Genomic DNA, 21,488 nt, shown 5'->3' with positions numbered 1-21,488 from the left:
GATATTCGCAACCATCTAGTTAATTCAAGAGACAGCCTTGGAGCCGGTCAATTCCAATTGATAACCAGCAAGTCAACTGTGTAAACAAGAGACTGTGCATAATATGCAATCTCCATGTATCCTTCAATTCCTTACAAAATTCGGACTCAGTTAATTTCTAACCTAAAACTTGTGTAACGGAGTGCCAGTAAGTTTGAGCGGTAAGGCGTTACCAATAAAACAGACAAAGACAACGTCACAACCATAAATGGGGCGGCTCCAAATATCAATAACACCAGCTAGTTCATCAAAGGCAATAATGTCACAACCCAAAATCATCGCTGATTTGAAACCAATCCTGTCCAACTAATAGTCTCAGAAACAGACAACTAAAATGTCATATATCAATAAGTTTTATTACTATAAACTGAGCAAAACAATGATGTACATGAAATGTTTACCGTAATTATTTACATCACGCATATCTACAGCATCATAACTCCGACCAAAACACCACACAATTTTGATACCTTTCTTAAGTTTCCTTTCACAATTGCGGCATGATTAACCCTTCGCGAACAAAGCGCAAACCGTAGGATGGGCCGGTAAAAAATGGCTACGGCAAGGACCAGTAAAAAAGGCTACACGTAAAAAGGGTTTTTTTTACCTGCATAGTCCAAACCAACCAGTCAACTCAAGCGACGGTCTTACAGCCGGTCAACTGATCAGACAGAGTCACAACCAAACATACAACTCAATAGACGGCCTTACAGCCGGTCAACTGATCAGACAGGTAAAACGTTTTTTTTACCTGTATCCTTTTTTACCTGTAGCCCTTTTTACCTAGATTGGGCTCCAACAGGCTCACACCCGAGGCCTGCAATCACAAGCACCTCATTAGATAGCCTCACCAAAACGTAAACATTCATCCGAAGTTAGGCTATTTCTAAGAGGATTTGGACTACCTCTGATGCTAAGCTGTGCTTGCATTCGGCCAAGGGGAGGATTAGGCTACATCTCATGCTTAGTCGCCCAAAGCATTGTCTCTAGGAAAATCATTTTCAGGTTTGGGCTACCTCCCATGACAGACTTGGCAAACCTCATTGCTTGAGCCTATTCAGCAGACTTTAAACCAATATGAATATCCTGGCAATAAGGTTAGTCAAGTATAAGACGATGCAATTGCCGCATTGCAACAGAGGGGCTAGAGGTAGAGTTAATGAAAATCTAAATCAAAGTCTTCATATCTGACCAAAAAGAGGCCCAAGGTACAGGCGCTCAGCTGAAATACACGGGCACAAAGTACAAAACATGGAAAGCACCTGGTAGGTCTTTTTCAGCCTCGATATTGCTAAGATATTGATGTGCCTATCACGCATATATACCAAAGTAAAAAGACTATTTGACAAATAATGCCAAAACGTACTTCGTATAAGTAAAGTATAAGAGCTTGAGCCCTATGACCATGAAGAGTAGGTCAAATCGAAAATGATATACATAATGGAGACTTTCAGATACGCCCACCATTTAGTCACTCTAGCTACAGCAAAAGGATTTGAACTGGCAAAATGTGATTTCCAAGATGGCCGCCTGCCAAATTAAAAAGGAAAAAAGAAAATCGGAAATGGGAAAAAAGGAAAAAAAGTTACCCTGAGGTGGGATCAAACCCACAACCTTCGGAGTTAAAAAAGAGCGGGAAATTCAAATCAAGTTAACTAAGTCAACAGAGATTTTGCTCAGTAACTTCAACTGGTAGTATCAATCAAAACTAATCCAATTTCATATCAAAACCTACTTGTATACATACTTCCTCAACTTTATTTCAAGCCTCTATCTATAAGAGTAAAGCGACAAAAAATGTCTTTGCATTTTACGGCTATGGCCCTCTGGTGAGAAGAATTTAAGTCGAAAACACGATCAATTTTCTGTCTGCAGCATATTATGGTCTGCAGCATATGATGTTCTTCCTTTAAGCCAGATTTGATGTGCCTAGGTCTTACGGTTACAAAATGCCCAATTTGTCTACAGATGGATGGATATAAGGAAGGACGGACACCACACGAATAGCTATTTGACTAGCTCCGCTGACTTTGTCAGCTGAGCTAAAAATGATACTGATGTTCCAAATGTCATACAACTAGGTACTGAAACCATGTCATGCTCAAATATCGAAGCATAAGGCCGAAAATACAAAAATAATATCCCTAAAATTCAACTATACCCCCAGACTATACCACCTTAATCTCAAAAATAGATCCACACCATCCATGACTCCCATCTACATTTAGTTCGCTTTAATAACTTCGTTGTCTTACAATCCGATAACCGTGCACCTGTGGCGAGTTTGCATAAAACAATGACCCAACTTCTGAACGCTAAACATACTGTGTATATGAACTGTCAGTGTTAGGCTAATGTTGGTAGTATGTAAATGTTGAAACGAGCCAAATGAAACAAGCCAAACTAAACAAGCCAAATAAACGTTTTAAACCTGAACTGATAGATCAAATGTACAATACTACTCACTGCAGGATTCGATCAAATATGTTTATGGAATAAAATATAATATTATTCACATAGTCTCATTCGGTTTGGTTCATTTAAGTTTTGCATGGTGCAGCATGGAACGTTTCCTTTATTTGTTTATTTTGGTCTCTTTAAAACTTACAAAAGCCAAATTAAGTGGACCTGAGCGAATCTAATTGCTCTTTCTTTTCAGGCTAAAATAGCATTGTGTCCTGTTTTATTATCGGTGTATTGTATATTTATTTCGGCTCTATTAAAGGTGGTGACCATGATCAACCTTACATTTGCCAGAGTTAGATCGGTCCATGGGTCGACTCTTGAATAATTGAATGTCCAAATACTTATCAAGTTTACCAATATCACAGAAATCATGATCTGAAGCCGTCATTGCCTTTAAATTCCCATACTGTATGTCACAGTTAACCAATAACCTTCTAAAATTAAATGAAACTTGGATATCATGTGACGATGCAATTGCCACATTACTACAGAGTGGTCAAAAGTAGACTTATATCCCCGAAAAGCGAGACACCTTGACATATGGTACTAATATATTCCAAAACTCACCAAACTATGGGGAGGCAAGGGGCTAATCAAAAACTCAAGTCCTGCCCAACTACCTTCGCATATGTATATACATGTAGGGTCAAACAAGGCCTACCATATTTCTAAAAATCAGCTACTGAGCGACACACCTTTTATCTCCAAGGAATATCATCCCATCTGACCCCCATCAATCTTTAGCGCACTATGATACCTACATGCCTGTGCAAAATGTACATTATCGTAATTACAGTCTGACAAATACTGATCGTACAATCTGTGGTTTATCAGGCATGAATATGAAACTACAAAATACACATCAATACAAATGAACATACGCATATAGGTTCACGCCCACTTGCCTGGACCCCTTACAGCGCTGTGGGCCTTTACTTGTTACATAACTCCCAGCCGGTCCACATAATAGAGTAAAATGTACATTGAAAGCAGCACAATTCAGTGCCTCTATAAAAGTATGAATACAATATAGGTTTATGTGGTACAATGGAAAAATACAAATCACCATTTACTTCAACTTGGTAAAATAAATACCCCACACTACATTGATCAAACATGTCAAGCAAACTCTAATTTTCAGATGAAAAAAGATAGACGTTGATCGATTTTGACCATGATTGATACATCAGAGAAAAGTCGAGTTTGAGCGTCCTTTCAGTCATCTAAGAAAAGCGTGCAACTCATACAATAGGCAAAACATGGCAAATATTGCTGCCAATGATGTTGATGGTGTATAGATTCACAGAAATCTTCAGGCAAGACTCCCGCCTTTTTGTTATTAAACAAAGCTCTGCGAGACAAGTTGCTAACATCCAAAATGATAGTGATCGAACATAGTGCAGGAAAAAACGCTATGATATGTATCAACGAAGGAGATGAAAAATTATCTTGATATCGACAGTAATACGTAATTGACAATGCTCCAAGATTGGTGATATGTGTACACTGCCAATTCGGTTGATCATGGACGGAAGGTAACTGACAGACAAGGTTAGCGAGTAGTTTTTGGTGCTGAGAGTGGTTGAAACATACTTTTAAGCGTCAAATACTTAACATGGCAAATTGCAACTGCTGTATTCTTGTTATTTTGTACAGGCGCGGTTACGTCAGGTCGCCTTCATGTCACTCGAGTTCGAAAGCATCTGGGAATGACTATTCTGCCAAAAGCGTGGACTGATTACTAAGCGAACGCTGAAAGAGACAAGAGAGGTCAATAAGAAATGAGATAAGAAGATTTAAGTAACTATGGTCCCCGATGGTCTCTGATAGATTGTGTGGTGAACTGAATATCTACAGATCAACCCTAAATTACAGACCACTTTTAAAGGTTAACTTAAGTGACCAACTTTGTGCTTTAGGGGTACCCACCAATTGCATAGGTAGGTCACAATAGAATTGCTGAATATCTATTTGGAACCAACCATGTCAACTGGTAGTCAGTAACATTCCACATAATTATTTCTTCATTTTTTTCATTTCCAACTGGGATTTTCCCAAATTATCTCAAAATGCATCTATAGTTATTACCCTGGAAAATACGTTTTCAAGATACCAGATGATCTTATCTTGATATTAGGTAGCCCTTAAGGCAGGCCTCCCAAGTTCCCGAGCAGCCTGCATTCAGGCATAAGACAACGCGAATCGGTGAAGATCGACGGAAGGACTAACTACGGTAAATACTAGATAACTTAATCTTTGACAAACACACTATTTTTCAGACTGATAATAAATATGTCTCATTTTCCCTGTAAATTGCCCAACCCTGTGTGTTTTACTTCTGCCATTATCAGCAGCAAGTGAGTAGTTCTCTTCCACAGAGTAAGTATATCCTACAAACTGTATTGAAGACGGTGCTAGTATTTTTTATCATGAGAATACAATGTATGTCTCAATAGTGTACTGCCATGCTCTAAATGTCAGTGGTAATGAGGCGGTCAATGAGGAGTGATTTCCCCCAGGCTACACCACCGTGAACACAAGACCACACAGCTTTCTCTAATGCCGTGGCTGTATTTCTGGGCCGACCGAATCGAAAGTCTGCTGGCGTGGAAGGATAAGCCAAATGCCAAGAGGCATAGAGGAATGAAAACTCCGGTAGCTACAGGCGCTGTGAGGCAAACCGATTAGAAACTTTCTTAGGCTATTCGTGACGTCATAGGTAGCCCAGGCGCCGGTAAGCTATTTCACTACAGGGTGGCCCAGAATTATTTTCCCTCACACAATGGATACACAATAGAATTCTATTGTGCACGGGAGAATAATTCTGGAATTTTAGAACTGTTTTCTTCAGCGGATAACTCTATTAGGTTATCAGGGTCTGCGAAAATGTTAAGCCCATTGTTGCTGTTTTTGACTGTGTTGAACTCAGGCAATTATACAAATGATGTCGGCCATTCAAGAATTTCGGAGTGAAGGTGCTATTATTTGAGAATAATGATACATTTCTCACGGACCAACAGCGCCGCCTTTTATTTAGTCAAAAAAACTACTGAAATTATTAAAAAAATTGTTGTTCTCATCCCTTCAACAACTATGTGGTCAGAGTTGTCAAACACCGCGAACTGCGAAAGTATGGGGCGGATCAGGGAGAAATCAGGGCGTCTTGAGACAGATGGGCACCTGAATGTGGATTGGCAATCATGCCAAGTTTTTATGCCCTGGGAGTCAGATTTAGAAATCAGAAGGATGAGCTCATTTTTACAGTGAGATAGCTTTTTTAATTTGTCTTCAGAAAATTAATTCTGCCTTTAGGGTGAGGTAAACCTTATTAATTAGTGCATCAATGGGTCGAGCGACTATCAAACATGTCTATGCTACTACTACACGTGCCCGATACTCAGACTTCACTTCCGACGATGATAAAACTTGTTTGATGACCCATCGTATAGTGCATTAACTACGGGGCTCGAATATTCCGAGTTACATGTACTTTGAAATCGACGAGAAAATTATTCTTTTTTTTTTCACGCGCAGATTGACGCGAATAAAATAATTTATTATTTCTGCGCATATCAGCTTTTAGCTCGGGAATTTAATTGATTAATGAGATTGGGCGTAGGCAGATGGCTGTGTGCTGTTCGATGTTAGATGTAGCAATTTTATTATGGATTCAATGGCGTGGTAAGTTTCGAATTTAGTGTGTTATCGGAGCCATTTCGGTATTGAGCTTTCAATAGTTGTATGAGGGGTCTTGGGGATCAGCTATTCGATTTGTAAGGTGCTGGCTTAGTGGTAAAATTTTTGGTCTAATTTTCTGAGCGAAGTGTATTATTACGCTGTTAGATTTAGAAATAGTGATTTACTCTTAATTTTTTGGTGTTTTGGGTTGCTGAAAATTTAGCAAAATATATTTCTTAAAAAGTGGAAAGTTTGTAGTAATAGAAAAACAGACTGTGTCACGCTCGGATATTCGCATTTGTGGCTGCTAGTAGGAGCCGGGGTGGGCTCGCTTAGTGGAATTTTTGTGGGATTTAGCGGAAAATCGGCGGCTTAAAGGGGCATTCGCAAAAGCTCCAAACACCCTGCAAATACCTTGGATAGACTCACTGTGTTTTCTATTACTAGTTACCCTCTTACCGAGAATGACATTGTGTATGGCATAACCTAGAGTGCTTGCCTATGTGGTAACTGTACGTGCAGCATAAATGTCCTTATCTTCTATCGTTAGCCAGCAATAGTTGAAATAACTTTTGCTGTCACTGTTGTGTAATAAATGCAGATGACAGTTTTGGGATCAGATAAACCATTAGGCTATCTATTTGTGAACATTTCACTAGTACTACAATTTGAGAGTTGTGGCAGAGACAGGATGGAGGGAAGAGCACCGGGCTCAAACTCAGGAGGTCGTAGATTCGACTCTTGGAAAGGTCATAGCTGTTTCATCTGTGTGTTCTAGAGCAAAGAATAAGCCCTACTTAGTTCTGAGTCAATGGGTAACTGGACGGTCGAGATAACCAAATGATTATATGAGACATGAGAACTGAATATCATCCTCAGATTCAATGCATTTTACTCGACACTTATTTCGAGCCATTGCCCAGCCTAGGGCATCTGTAAAGCAAGAAATAAGAATTCAAGAAATTTAATAAAAATGAAATAAAAACGAAATAGAAATTGGTGTTTATAGAAAGTGGAATCAGCATAGACGGCATTTGGGCATTGGGTTTTCCTTGTTCATCCCTTTGTCCGCTCTTGAAAAAAAATGAACGATGGACTAAAATATCTTCGACTTCCAGGCCCTTGGTCTGCTCTTGATTAAATATGGTACAGTAGAACCTCTCTATTATGGAGGTATGCTAAACTAAAATATCTTCTACTTTCATACCCTTTGTCTGCTCTTGCAGTATGGACCAATTCCATGCCAACCGTCTTGTGAAATGAGGAAACTGCAGACCAGAATTCGCTGACCCGCTCAAGTTCTGGTTTTCATGCAACCCAATATCTGCAAGCCAGAATCCGCCTCCGATCAACGCTCTATTTCTATTTCATTTCTTGATTTCGTATTTCTTGCTCTACAGACCCCCCCCCCCCCCTGCGCATAACCATTAGCTACTAACGGGATTAACGGCTGTTCTCCTACGTCACAACATCTCCTGCCGCTCGGGGAAATATGCACAAACTTGTATCTCAGAAACCGTTTCGAATAAATTGCAAATCTCTTTCTAGTTACTAAAATTTGTTTTGATCATTCTTTGTCTTCATGATAACTAAAACTGTTGCTTTTGTATTTACCGATACTTTGCTCCGATAGTAAGGGGAGGACAAACACATCTGACAGGATATTACAAGTATTTGTAATAAGAACACATATTGCAGTGTTCAACTCAGTGTTAGGAATTTCAGCCAATAAGAGAGTGTGCGTAAGATGCGACGATTGTTTTCTGAAGTAAAAATGATCGAGTTGCAAGGAAAAAAGATTTGGCAGATTCCGCCTCATCCCGCGAATAATCATCGGTTTACTCGAGGGACCCTGATGTGTGTGAGAGGAGAAGCTTACAACAGTACTGACCCTTGTTTTTGAGGATGGCTGAATACATGCAGTTTGGACATGACTGTGCTACTACCAATTGGCTCAGTTCAAATCTAGAATATACAGCGCTACTGCTGGGTAGGCATCTATTACATGCAGAGAATCCATCGAGGTTTTGCAAAAACAAATGTCAAAATAACATTTGAGCAAAAGAGTGGCAGAAAATCATACCAAACCCAAGATTATTTAATGATCTATCGGTTGAACATCGCTAAAACAGATTTCATACTCGGCAAAACAACTTTATTTGAACATTTCTATAGATTTTTTGCCGTTGCAAAGCGTGCAATACGACCGTGTGATATTTTCCGGATCAAACGGCTGTATCAAACGGCACGAAGTTACTTCAGTGTGTCGTCATATTTGGAGTTTCCCTCCTTGGATACCGCGGAACGGCGCGAATTTCAAAACAAATTCTTGCAATAATTTCTCCTTCGACAGTAGAATAAATTTCTTTTTTTGTCTTAAATTGCGTCTTCTGCCTTAATTATTTCAAAAATTGATTAGACTATGCCAAAAGTTAGAAACTAATGGAAAAATTGGGTCAAATTGATCGTCTGCAAATGTGAACAAAGGAGAGTGGATACACTCCTTTTGCACATGCATCAACCCCTTCAAAAATTCCACTCATCCAAGGCCTACTACTAGTTATAGTACTACCCAACAAAATGAACATGACCAGGATCCTAATCAGGATACTGCTCTCAACCAAAATCCGAGTCAGAATATTTGTGGACGTGGTGCAACTTGGGCGAAGCCCATACCATTCATTAGAAATGACCATGAGGAAAGTGTCTACGAACGTTGTAGGCCACTAGACCCAGCAGTGTTTGACTATAATAGAAACGCTGGGAGAGTAGCAGTCAATTAACTATTATAACAGGCGTGGCTCTCCTGTAGATGCCATATTACTTGACTCCTCTAAGGCATTCGTAATATGTAAAGTTATTCAAACTCCTAATCAAGAAGAGGTGCTGCCCCCGAATTGCCAAGTTTCTTGTCATATTGTACACAAATCAGTAAGTTCAGGTTAAATGGAAAGTTTTTTCTGGTTAGCTTTTCAGCTAATCTAGGTCATTTTTGAGGGCGGGGCTTTTGGGCGTGTCTGGCAAGGGTACTCCACCACAGAAAATGTCTGGCAGTGGTCATGCATGATGTGGGGGGGGGGGGGGGTCATAACGAACATTTTCCAGCAAGTTTTTTCTGGTTAGCTTTTCAGCTAATCTAGGTCATTTTTGAGGGCGGGGCTTTTGGGCGTGTCTGGCAAGGGTACTCCACCACAGAAAATGTCTGGCAGTGGTCATTCATGATATGAAGGGTCATAACGAACATTTTCCAGCAAGTTTTTTCTGGTTAGCTTTTCAGCTAATCTAGGTCACTTTTGAGGGCGGGGTTTTTGGGTGTGTTTGGCAGGGATAACCCACCACTAAAAAAGTCTGGCAGTGGCCATTCATGGTACATGGGGTCATAACGAACATTTTCCAGCAAATTTTGTCTGGTTAGCTTTTCAGCTAACCTAGGTCACTTTTGGGGTGGCAGTTATGTAAGTCTGGCAAGGGTATCCCACCACTGAAAATGTCTGGCAGTGACATTTCAAGATACCGTGGGGTACACCGAACATGTTGGAGTTGATTTTAATCAGTTAGCTGATGAGCTAATCTAGCTTATTTTTTGGCAGCCTTTCAGTGCACCCCACGGCCACACCCACCACAACTGACCAGCCAGACGTACATTTCTATATGCTCGGATATGTATAGAATATCAAAATACTTAACAAAATTGGTTAGCTTTTCAGCTACCCTCGACCCCTCTGGCTCCTGCTCTAGTATGTGATGAATTTTCAGACCAATATCATGTGTTATTTAATGTTACAAAAAGTCATTTTCTAACATTTAGTAATGAGCCAGAGCTAGATGAATTCATACTATTGAACAACAAACGTCTCTTCTCTGAGGAAATTGCGACCAACTTAGGTCACACAATAGGGCCCAAATCAGACAAAAAAAGGAGCTGACTTGTATTAAAGAATATGGAGGATTTGCTGACTTGTATTTAAAGAATCTGAAGGATTTGCGCCAGTATGGCAATAAATGGTATCTATTATGTCCAATGATATTAAAAGATTTTGTGAAAACCTGCTTTTGTAAAGTGTACATAATCTTGTACGAATTAAAAAAATATGAATAACATATAATAGTTCATAAGATTGCAAACAATTTCATGATAAACATACAGTTATAAAATCCTTCCCAATTTCAAATTATTAACCGAAAGCGTCCTTCAAACGGGCGGTTTTTGTTGTTGCGACCTGCGATCATGCGATCCGCAAGGCGGAAAAATGTCTCGATTGCGATAATCTAATCGCTAGCTGCGCCCTGCAATGATCAAGTTACGAGTGGTATTTGTATCATCAATCGCAGCCAATATTGCAAGCCGTTGCGATGAAAATCACTTGTTTGCAGGGTGCAGATGACACGAGTGCGAGCTGTGTCTTGCGATATTGCAGAGCCTGCACAGTGGATCAAAGCATCATCTGTACAGTATGTACAAACTCAGGAATGTACGCAAACTGGGTGTATTCAAATGGGACACCGCCATGTGCACTGTCTGTTCTCAATAGACTGCTCTATAATTCCTTATTCCAACCGATTCGACAGTCCGCAGCACAGAACCTCACCACCGAACTTCATTAGTGCCGGTGAAACAGCCTTAAATGTTCCCAAAGAAAAAGTTTTCTTCGCTATTTATATGGTGATTTAAGGAAGGGTTATATGAAGACCTATAATATGCAATGCAACAGAGATGAATCAGATCAGAATCATGACTAGATTGATTATACGGAGAGAGCTCATCGAGATTCCAGAATTTTTTTCGATCGCATGGGAGAATCAACACGTCTGACAGGATCTTACATGTTCTTGTAATAAGAACATATTTCGCAGTGTTCGCCTCAGTGTTAGGAATTTCAGCCAATAAGGGAGTGTGCGTAAGATGCGATGATTGTTTTCTGAATCAAAAGTGATCGAGTTGCAAGGAAAAATGATTTGGAATATTCCGCCTCATTCTGCGAATAATCATCGGTTTACTCGAGGGACCCTGATGTGTGTATGGGGATAAGCATTGTGCAACTGACCCTGGTATTTAATAATTGTATGTGACGTATGTTGCCAGTATTTTAAGAATTAAATATGTCATTAAATTGGAGTACAAGTTATGACATCATATCATATCATAATCTAGCAGTCCCATTTTTAATGAGCCTTGCCGAATCTTTAACTTTGACCACTCATAACGTTTTCAATTTTTGAGATGTTTTCATGAAATAATTAACCCTATTGATTTTGGTCGTTTTGAATGAAGAATAAAATCTCATTTAACATTTGCATTGTGCTTAATACGCTTTAATTTGTACAACTTATACCAAACCTATTGCAAATTCATATCAGCGTGCACCAATTCACAAGAGTTGGTATAAGTTTAGCTATGCGTCAAAGTGTGACAGCTCTAAAAGTGAATAACTTTTTCCTTTCCTAGGACAGGCCAACACGACAAGCTGTAAGCCTGCCTGATACTCGGCAAGCATGGACAATCCATTCGCCAGAGTGGCCATTTTCTCTTTCATTCATATACCGTCGGTGTGATAAATAAGTTGCAACAGAAAAGCTGTGCTTCCTTCATACATTTTTGAGGACTATTTGAAGGGTTTTGGAATAATTTTGAATATCACTTAATACGAACATTTCTTTCGTACGTGTCTCAAGGGATAATATAAAGTTTAAAGACGATCACCATGGTACAACAAAGAAAGACATGAAGGCAATGATAGACAGACAAAGGGACTTTTTCTCAAAGGAAAACAAAGATATGTCGAAATAAAACATTTTGGACTACTGTTAGAAAGATAAAGACAATCACCAGAGTTCCAAAAACCTTATGTTTAGAAGTAAAATCTACAACTTTACTCAGGCTGAAGACAACACTTATCGGTGAAGATCGAAGGAAAGATTGACCGTAAATGACAAACGCTGAATTACTACAGCTGGTACAGGAGCCGAGCACAAGCACCAATGTACAGGTAAATCTTGAATAGTTGGATTTGTCAATGTATTACCAATAATTAAGCATTTTTGTTTTGTTTTTAAGTGGCAGTGTGGTTCGAAATGACTTTTAATGCATTTTGCCTTGATTTCGATAGAAACCAATTTAAAAAGTCATATATCAAGGGGGCATTTGAAAACCAGCTAATCTCACTCAGAGGCAGCATGTTTCTATCTATTGGTAATACATTTATAGAGTTTATTAAATCTTACCGTTCAAGTGCAAAACATTAACAAAAAGTCCAACCTCTCTATCTCCTACACCCATAACTGGAAAATCTTAAGAATATGATTTCTATGGTCAGGTAGGTGTACTCAAACCCACAACACATTCAAATCATTTGTAGCCTGTGTGTTAAATAAAAGTCGCTCAGCTCCGGTTGCCTGTACTTTCCGGAAAGTTGGAAAGTTGGAAACCTGGAAAGTTGGAAACCTGGAAACCTGGAATATAACTAGGTCTTCCTGCTATGTGGCGCTTGTCATCCACTTGTGTCAGTTAAAGGGATCTTTGGCTGGATGGATGATGTAACAAGGTACTCGCTAGGTGGCGCTTGACATAACAGGGTACTTCCCGCAAGGTGGCGCTTGTCATCCACCTGTGTCAGTTAAAGGGATCTTTGACTGGAAGGATGACGTAACAGGCTCTTTGGCTTGATGGGTACTTCCTGCTAGGTGGCGCTTGGTATGCAGCTCTGTCATTTGAAGGGCTCTTTGGCTAGATGGATGATGAAACAGGGTACTTGGTGCTTGACATCTAGCAGTGTCATTTATTAAGGGATGTTTGGCTGGATTAATTTTAAGTTGTCCTCCCATGAAAAGTCCTTATAATTGGACATGTATGGCAAGCCATTTGACGTCATCAACACTTGATCGAGCGGTCACCACGTGACAAATGCATACTGCAGACTACTCTTATTTACTTGACAAAAATGTTCTATATACATTTGTAATTATAATTATGAACCCCCTGCTGTAGGTGTCACTGGGCCACCAGCCACGTGCTGTATCATCTGATAGTATGTCCTCCAGAAATTGCTTGCTCATCAGAATGATGAGGGCATCCAGGTTTTAGAATAGCTCCTCGATAGCCCATCTTGGCCGCAATGTTTATTTGACCATGAAGTTCAGAATGAGATAGCCTGCGGCTAAAGTAAATAAGGTGAGGATATGGGTCATGAGTAATTATGATGATGTAATTCCCATGGAAGTTTAATCCCTTCTACGGTAATACCAAGGATACAGCTAAGCCAGCCAGTATTCAGTGGTAAATGATAGGCTCCCTGATATGCCTGATTGTAGTGGCTGGGTTCTGGAATGGCTTGACAAAATTTTGACACGTGGTGTATCAGAAAAAACAGATCATTGACTTAATCATGCCCCCGCTCAAATTATATTCTTCGCTACAAAATAATATCCTGTTGTGTTGGGCGTCATAAATTTAAAAGTAAATACATGTACAAAATTTAATTAAATGTTCCTGATCTGATTGCCTTGTAATGTGTACTCCCATCACAGTCCCCTCACTTAGTTGACCCCCCCCCCCCCCTGGATACTCATGGAGAGTGTTATGGGTACAACCAACACAATCCCCACACTTGCAACACCACGCACGCATACGTCACCGGCGGGTACAAAACGCAGGACGCAGGACGTCCTGCAGCGTCCTGCAGGACGAGGCCCATCTCAACAGATGCAGGAAATGAAATGAGGAATTTTAGGGACCATCTGTGATCTGATTTTTCATGGTTGTTCATGAGGGAGCTGTAGTGTACCTAAAAGGTTGTCTCTGGATTTGGTTTTACATCAAAGGGAAGTTGAGTTGAGGGGAGGAGTCATGTTCGAATTCAGGGGTTTGGTGTATGAATGGGTGATTTGTTGAGGGAAGTTACGTTAAAGGGGGTTATGTTAGGTGTTTGGTACTTAAAGAGGAGTTGTGTTTAGTGGTTTGATAGAGGAGCTGATTTGAAGGGTTAGGTATCTAAATTGGGACTTCTGTTGAGGGTGTTGCTTTCAACTCCAACACAACTCCCCTTTAAAACCCAACCCCTCAGCAAACCCCTGCACACTGGGCCTACTCGCATTAACCAGCAATCCCCTCAACACAACTCCCCTTTAAACAGACTCCTTTATGTACACAACTCCTCGATGAACAACCAAAAATATGTCTGTAAAAATCAGATCACACGGCTGAGATGGTTCCCGATATTCATTGCTTCATTTTCTGAATATGTCGAGATCACACTACTGAGATGAATCCTAAAATTCCTCATTTCTTTTCAACATCTGTTGAGATGGGCCCCGTCCTGCAGGACGCTGCAGGACGTCCTGCGTCCTGCGTTTTGTACCCGCCGTATACATCACATCGATCTGCCCCCTTGCCAATGGTTTCTAATCGCAACAAGCCGTCCCGGTGTAAAAGAAGAAAATGTCCCCCTGGAAAAAGTGTCCAGCCCTATTGTATTCCGCTTTCTGGTTCTGTAGAGGCCATGACCGCCAATAGCTCAGAGATTAAAGCGCATAATAGAATCCATTGTTTCCCGGACATTCTATCCCAGGACATTTTAAACTTCTACATCGGCCCAAAATCATGTGACCTTAAAGGCGCCCTTTTAATTAGATTTACCCCCATCCTGAACCTCATGGTCTTATACTGCCTTTGAACATAGCCAGGCAGTAATAAATCTTGAACGGCTCCGGTGAAAACCTAAGGCGGGAATAAAGCTTATTTGTTCCTTTGTTAAATATTAGGAGTAGCTGCTAGGTAGTCGATGATGCGAGCTGTGCATTTGGCTAACATTGCATAACGTTGCATAACATTATGCATAACTCCAGTCAATGAACTGCATAAGAGGTAATCTCAAATTTAGTTTTTTTACTACGTTCAGCCAGGCGAAAATAAAGACTTGAGTCACGACAAGATGGATTTACCCTGGCATTCAGCACTTGTGCTTGAGTAATGCATCCTGAACTCAGGCCAACGACCGTTACAACTGTACTTCGCCCCTGCCTCCACTATAAAACATAAGTAGCTTTATCACAATGCCGTAGTGCAGTTATTATGCGTATGCGTTTGCTGAAACTTGGTATTTATGGTGTTTGTAGATCAGTCTACACAACGGTAATGCTGAAGTTGAAATTCAGTGTCTATTATCGCAATTGGACTTTTCCAATATGAAACGTACTTTTTAACGAACGGCACATGTCTTTAATTAGTAGGTGTCTTTGAAAAAGAAAATTTGAGATATAATAAAACTGTGTGTAGGAACAAGGTGACAAACAATAACCATATTGAAAAAAAAGTTAACAAAAAGCAACTGCTGAAATGGTCCCTTAATTCCAGACCTTGACCTTTATTGACGCTTGAGAAAACCCCAGCTCTGCGGACTGCCTGCACCATGCATTTTCTTTCTACCCGCCGCTTGCCCAACACCTTACTCAAGTATCAGTAACCATCTGGCTGCCAAGGGTCTTGCTAATAAAGGACCCATACAATTATCTCCGTGATCCATCAGCAAAGTGTCTTGCCAAAGGACCACATCTTTATCACCTATCATTACATAACATAAACTCTCCCCTCAGGGAGTTCTGTTCCTACACATATATGGATAGACACACATATACAGTGATGATTGAGATGGTCCCCCAGCACTTGGCACGTGGAAAGTACCTGGTTACATCATCCATCCAGCCAAAGATCTCTTTAACCTACACAGGTTATTGACAAGCGCCATCTAGCAGGAAGTACCCTGTTATGTCAAGCGCCACCTAGCAGGTATCCTGATACCTCTTCCATCCAGCCAAAGATCCCTTTAAATGATACAGCTGGATGACAAGCACCACCTAGCAGGAAGTACCCTGTTACATCTTCCATCCAGCCAAAGATCCCTTTGACTGACAGAGCTGGATGACAAGCGCCGTCTAGCGGGTACTGTTACATCATCCATCCAGCCAGGGAGCCCTTTAAATGATACAGCTGAATGACAAGCGCCACCTGGCAGGAAGACCAAGTTCACATTCCAGGTTTCCACCTTTTCAGGTTTCCGGTTTTCCAACTTTCCGGAAAGTACAGGCAACCCTCAGCTCCCGGACTTAAAGTCTGAGTTCACGACGTTGATTGCATGCTCATCATGCAGTATATGTCAGTGTTGATGTAGATGTGGAGCGCTGCTCAATTGGTTGATGACAAGAAAATACAAATTTTACTGCTGAAGCCGACGTATGTGTGAACTGAACTTGGGATGTGCGTCAGCCGTGTGTTGAAATACCGTCCAGTGATTGTTGATGCGTTTTTTTCTCACTTCGGCATGGTTCAATATAATTCAATACATTTTAAAAGCGCATTGGTTTACCCCAATTTTTTTGGCGGCCAGCTTTAGCAACTGTCTTTCACGGGAGCTGTCACTGTAGGAATTATCCAGGAAGAAACGTAGAATATTTCCGAGATTGGCAAAAACTGGCAAAAAGATAAGTTAAGCATGAGGAAACCAGCCTAGTCGCCCTCCAACTTCAAGCACCCCGCTGATACTACACACAGTGATGATCGGCATATTTACCTTATCTACCTAATGGCCAGCGTAACTAGTGATAACACTCGGGCTGATGAGGCAAAATTAGAAGTAATTTGGTCGACTACAAGGCAACCAAGATGTGATAGCAAGATCGGTTATGTAACAACATATGTTGACCTCAGCCTTTGGTCGGGCAACTCAGCAGGAGGTTACCTGGCTCAGATAAGCTGAGAGCTAAAGTCAATAAACTATTCCTCAGAAACTCTCCCCTCATCACATATCCATCCCCCGGCATTTAAGGCATTTTCCATTAGTTGGTGGGGGATGGTTAGGAGATAATTTTTACAGGGCTGGTTTCCTCATGATTGGTCGGTTTGGAAAATGCTTGTTTTCTCATTTTCTCCTGCAAACAACCACTCAAAGCCAAACAGAGTTGTCCTCTGAAGAGAACAGTTCTAAAATTCTGAAAGTGCCGGACCAGGTTGCATAATTGAAATAGGAAGGTGAGGTAATCAGTGAAATGGCACGAGGTCATTTTGTATTCGGCGGATAATCCCACATTGATAAAGGTGTGTCATTTATAATTGATTATGACAGTGGTCTATCTTACATGTAATCATTTTATGCTAGGTAACCATTGAAATGTGATGTTGGTTGGAACAGTGACAGGACATTCCCTTCTACTGTATTGCTGGAACTGTTCAGATCTATCAGTACAGTTGAGCAGTTCTAGGCCTGGACAGTTCTTGGCCTATTCCAGTCCACAAGCAACCCCAACGGCTTGGGAGGAATGATCAAAGGACATTCGAAGGGATATGGACTTATGAAGCAGCCATTGTCGACTTCGGCACTGTCTCGCGTGGATTGGAGTCCTCATTTGGGGGATTGCTGCCCTCAGTCCGCACGCAAACAGCTGATGGTTGATGGGCATCTGATTATTCCACTATAAATACCCCAAACTGAAGCATCCCAAACAAAAAACTAGAGCAGCAATTAAATTGTCACGTCGGATGACTGCACAGCCCATGGCAGGGTCAACGTAACTGGGATATATTCATTTTGCCAAATTGGAGACAGATTCAACCAAAATTTATGTTTAAATGATACCTTTCTCACAGACCAGTAGCACCGCCTATCTTTTACTCATGAAACTAGTAAAACTATTTGAATTTTTTTTGGATTTTAACTATGCTCATCCCCGACAACAATATGTGGTCTGAGTTGTCAACAAATCGCAAACACATCATACAGACTTGCAAAAAATAAGGGGGTTGGATCAAAGAGAAAGAGAAAGCAGGGCGTCTTAGAGAGAGAGGGGAACCTGGATGTGTATTAGCTATCATGTCTAGGTCTTCAGCCAAGTTCTTCGGGAAGTCAGAAATCAGAAAGATGTGCTCATTTTACAGTGAGATAGCTTGTTTTAATTTGTATTCAGAAACATACGTCTGCCTTCAGAGTGAGGTGAATTAACCCTCTTACCGAGAATGACTTTGCGTATGGCATAACCTAGCGTGCCCGGCTACAGTACATGCAGCAAATGTCCTTATCATTAGCCAGGGGTAGTGGGAGTAACTGATCGCTGTCACAGTTGTCTTCATGCAGATGACAGTTTTGGGATCAGATGAACGATCCTGCTATTTATTTGTGTACTCCTTCACTTGTGCCAATACCTGAGAGTGGTGGCATCGACAATATTGAGGTTAGAGCACTGGGGTCATAATCAGGAGGTCGCGGGTTCGACTTTTGGAACATGTGGAATGATCATAGCTGTTTTATCTATGTGTTCTTGAACAAAGCACTATGCCCAACTTGATTCTCTCCACCAATGAGTCAATTGGAACCTGGACCCGGTTGTTGAAAGCCTGGTTAATCTAGCAACCGCTAAATTTGGGGGACCGCTGAACTTAGTGGAACCCAAGCGTTCCGCTAATACTTGATAGCACCCATTGACAAAACCCTTGAGGTACCGCTAACTTAGCGGTGGCATAGCGGTCGCTAAGCCTAACGGAGCAACATTGGCAGCCTGTTAAAGGGAACTGGAACCGCCGAGCGATTTATTCAACTTTTCGACTTTCACCGCCCGAGAAAGTCAAACTTCCAACTTCCTATTCGAGTTCAGATTTGTAGCTCCGCCCCCAGTGCCCGAGCATGCGCAGTTCAATTTGTTATTATTGAGAATCATGTGAGAATCACGTGAGTCATGCGATCTTTCATTCATGAGTTTTCGTAGTAAATTCCATAGTAGTGACGTCACTCAATGATTGACAGCTAGGCGCCATGTTTCATTCATGCCTCGTTCTGATCACCCGATACGCGGGAAATGAAAACGAGGAATACGAACTGGCTTGGCGGTTTCAGTTCCCTTTAAGACAACGGTGGTTTAGCGGCCGCCAAACCAGATAGCGGAGATTTACAGCCGGGCCCTGGACGGTAGAGATGACCAAATAGTAATATGACACATGAGAGCTGAATACCATCCTCAGCTTCAATGCATTTCAATCGTCATTTATCGAGTTGATTCCCTGCGTTGAACCATCTTGACTGTAAAACTACCAGGTTAGTTTAGCTTAAATTCGGAATACAGACCTATTGCCGGGGTAATCATATATCTAAATAATAGTTGAGCACTCGATCACTATTTGCTTAAAGTTGCGCTATATCAAATTTGGAATATTAACTCTGTATTTTCAAATAGCCATAAGAAACCTTCGCTCTCACTTAACTTTTGGGCGCCAATACCGTTACAACTAACCTAGTTTCCTCTTTAAAGGAGTACATACTACGCCTGATATCCTAAGTACGCATTATAAGTATGCTTTACGCCGTGAAATCGTCTTTAAGACTGTACTAACAACCTTAATCGGTGATTAAATGAAACCTAAAGCAAAATGCATACAGAAATGGGGAGTTTTGAACGGCCCAGTTAAAACCTAGGCGGGAATAAGCGGGATACATGGTAGCAGTTTCGAGTTCCCCTCAGATGAATATGTAGCCAATGAGCTGCATAAACAGTAATCACCAATTTAGTTATTTTTACCACATTCACCTAGTCTGAATAAAGAATTGTGCCATGCTTGTATCTCTTTAACTCACAATTTGGAATAATCTGTTAATACCAAATCTTCCGAAGTCACCAGCTCGATATTTCTCTTCATACTCCAGCACTGCAATATAACTTCTTACGACGCCAGGACATCGTTTAACATGGTCAATTTGCCAGAGTAGAGTGATGATCCCAGGCTACACCGTGAACCGAAAGCTACACAGCTTTCTCTAATGCTGATTGGGCCGCAGCATTATTATCTGATTTGGCGGGAATTTAAGAAAAATCGCAATTCAATCTCGAGCTGGTCAGCAATGAAAATAAAATGTTGATTGTGGCAACAACTTCGGGAAGTTTATTTACAAAGATAAGAGGTAATATCTGTTTTCTTTTATTCCTTTAAAGTTCCTTAAAAATTTGAAATTTAAAAGTGACTTTCAAAATATACAATCGCGTTTATCGTAGACCTGAAGAAAAATTTTCGTTGTGTAGACAGACATGTGCAAAGTTTCAGCAAAAATGCGTGAACGATGACTGCACTACATGTACTGCATTGTGTATATAACTTTATTTTAATTTCCCTGACCCACCACTACTAGTAAACATGAACGCCGTATCCCTTTAAGTGCCCATTCAAGCGATCTTTTCACAGCGGTTGTGATATTCTTATGATTATGACCAATATGGACTCGACAAGGAAGCTACTGAGCAGATTATGCAACAGCAAATGGTTAAGAAAAGTGCCAAGAAGCTGCAACAAAAATAATCTGAAAACTCACTTTATTACACTGTCGACGATGTCTTCCGTACACGGCAATGAAGATACTGATTGCTGTGACAAGCAATAGAAATAGTGTCGTTGCCACTATTGGCCAAAAAGCTTTAGCCATAATGGACTGAGGTGGACTGGGAGTTACCGGCCGAAATACTGGAAAGAAAAATATGTCATTAACAATTTAAGACATTAATATCATTGAAGCTGATATGCATGAATAAAAACTCCAGCGGCTCTGTGAAAAAACACAATCACCCGTCCATCATATTTGGACGACCGTCAGCCATGTTTCAAACACCCTCAGTTAATTATGATATGCCAACAGCAGTCCTCAGTGGCGCTACTGTGGCACTATATTATGTGCACATTGAGCTTCAAAAAGAGTGTCACATCATACATGCACCAAAATGAGACTTGCTCCCTCGCGCGATAATTCCCTGAATCAAAAAACTTCCTCGTCCAAAGGCTGCAATATACTCATGGTTTTTGTACTACTAAAGGACGATGCTTAGTACCTTCTCATTGTGTATCTTACTTGTATTCATTTTGCAGATGTTCTAAAAGGACAATTAATTTAAGGCCACTTTATTCGGGCAAATGGTAAGAATAGTGTCTTCTTCTCTATCGGATACGCGGCCTATAAGCCATGGGTCCTCGTTGTCAGGTAATTTAGAATTGCACGCCTTTGTATGTTTATTTTCTCACTGATTGAAATCGACATCTAAATGGGGCGGGTTCGATTCGGGTGCAAACATGAATGACTCCGACATGATGAAAACGCACACGCAGGATCGAATGGTGTACCTTTTGATGTAATGTGTACCATTTCAGCTTGTTTTAATTGCCAGACGAGTTTACAATACTGGCAAAGTCTTTTCATAAGATACATATTCAAGAAATAAGTAGGACACCATGTGATGATTAACATGGTGGAATTTCAAAAAAGGGAAATTTTGCATCTCAGATCATG

General features: G+C 40.7%; 1 protein-coding gene across 2 annotated transcripts in view; it reads right to left on the bottom strand.

Moving 5' to 3' along the window:
• Positions 1-386: 386 nt before the first annotated feature.
• The window catches only part of LOC135502517 (hemicentin-2-like), an 82,205-nt gene continuing 61,103 nt past the window's right edge, over positions 387-21,488 (bottom strand). For both annotated transcript variants that reach the window (XM_064795430.1, XM_064795431.1), the window contains 2 exons: positions 20,523-20,671; positions 387-4,257 (listed from right to left, as the gene is read on the bottom strand). In XM_064795430.1, the coding sequence (XP_064651500.1) occupies positions 4,219-4,257; positions 20,523-20,671 (188 nt within the window). In that variant the 3' untranslated portion in view covers positions 387-4,218. The remainder of the gene's footprint in view (positions 4,258-20,522; positions 20,672-21,488) is intronic.

Source organism: Lineus longissimus, chromosome 18, assembly GCF_910592395.1.
Source record: "Lineus longissimus chromosome 18, tnLinLong1.2, whole genome shotgun sequence".
NCBI classification, from domain to species: Eukaryota; Metazoa; Nemertea; class Pilidiophora; order Heteronemertea; family Lineidae; genus Lineus; species Lineus longissimus.
Note: the sequence above shows the minus strand (reverse complement) of the source record. Positions and strands in the feature narration are given on the sequence as shown.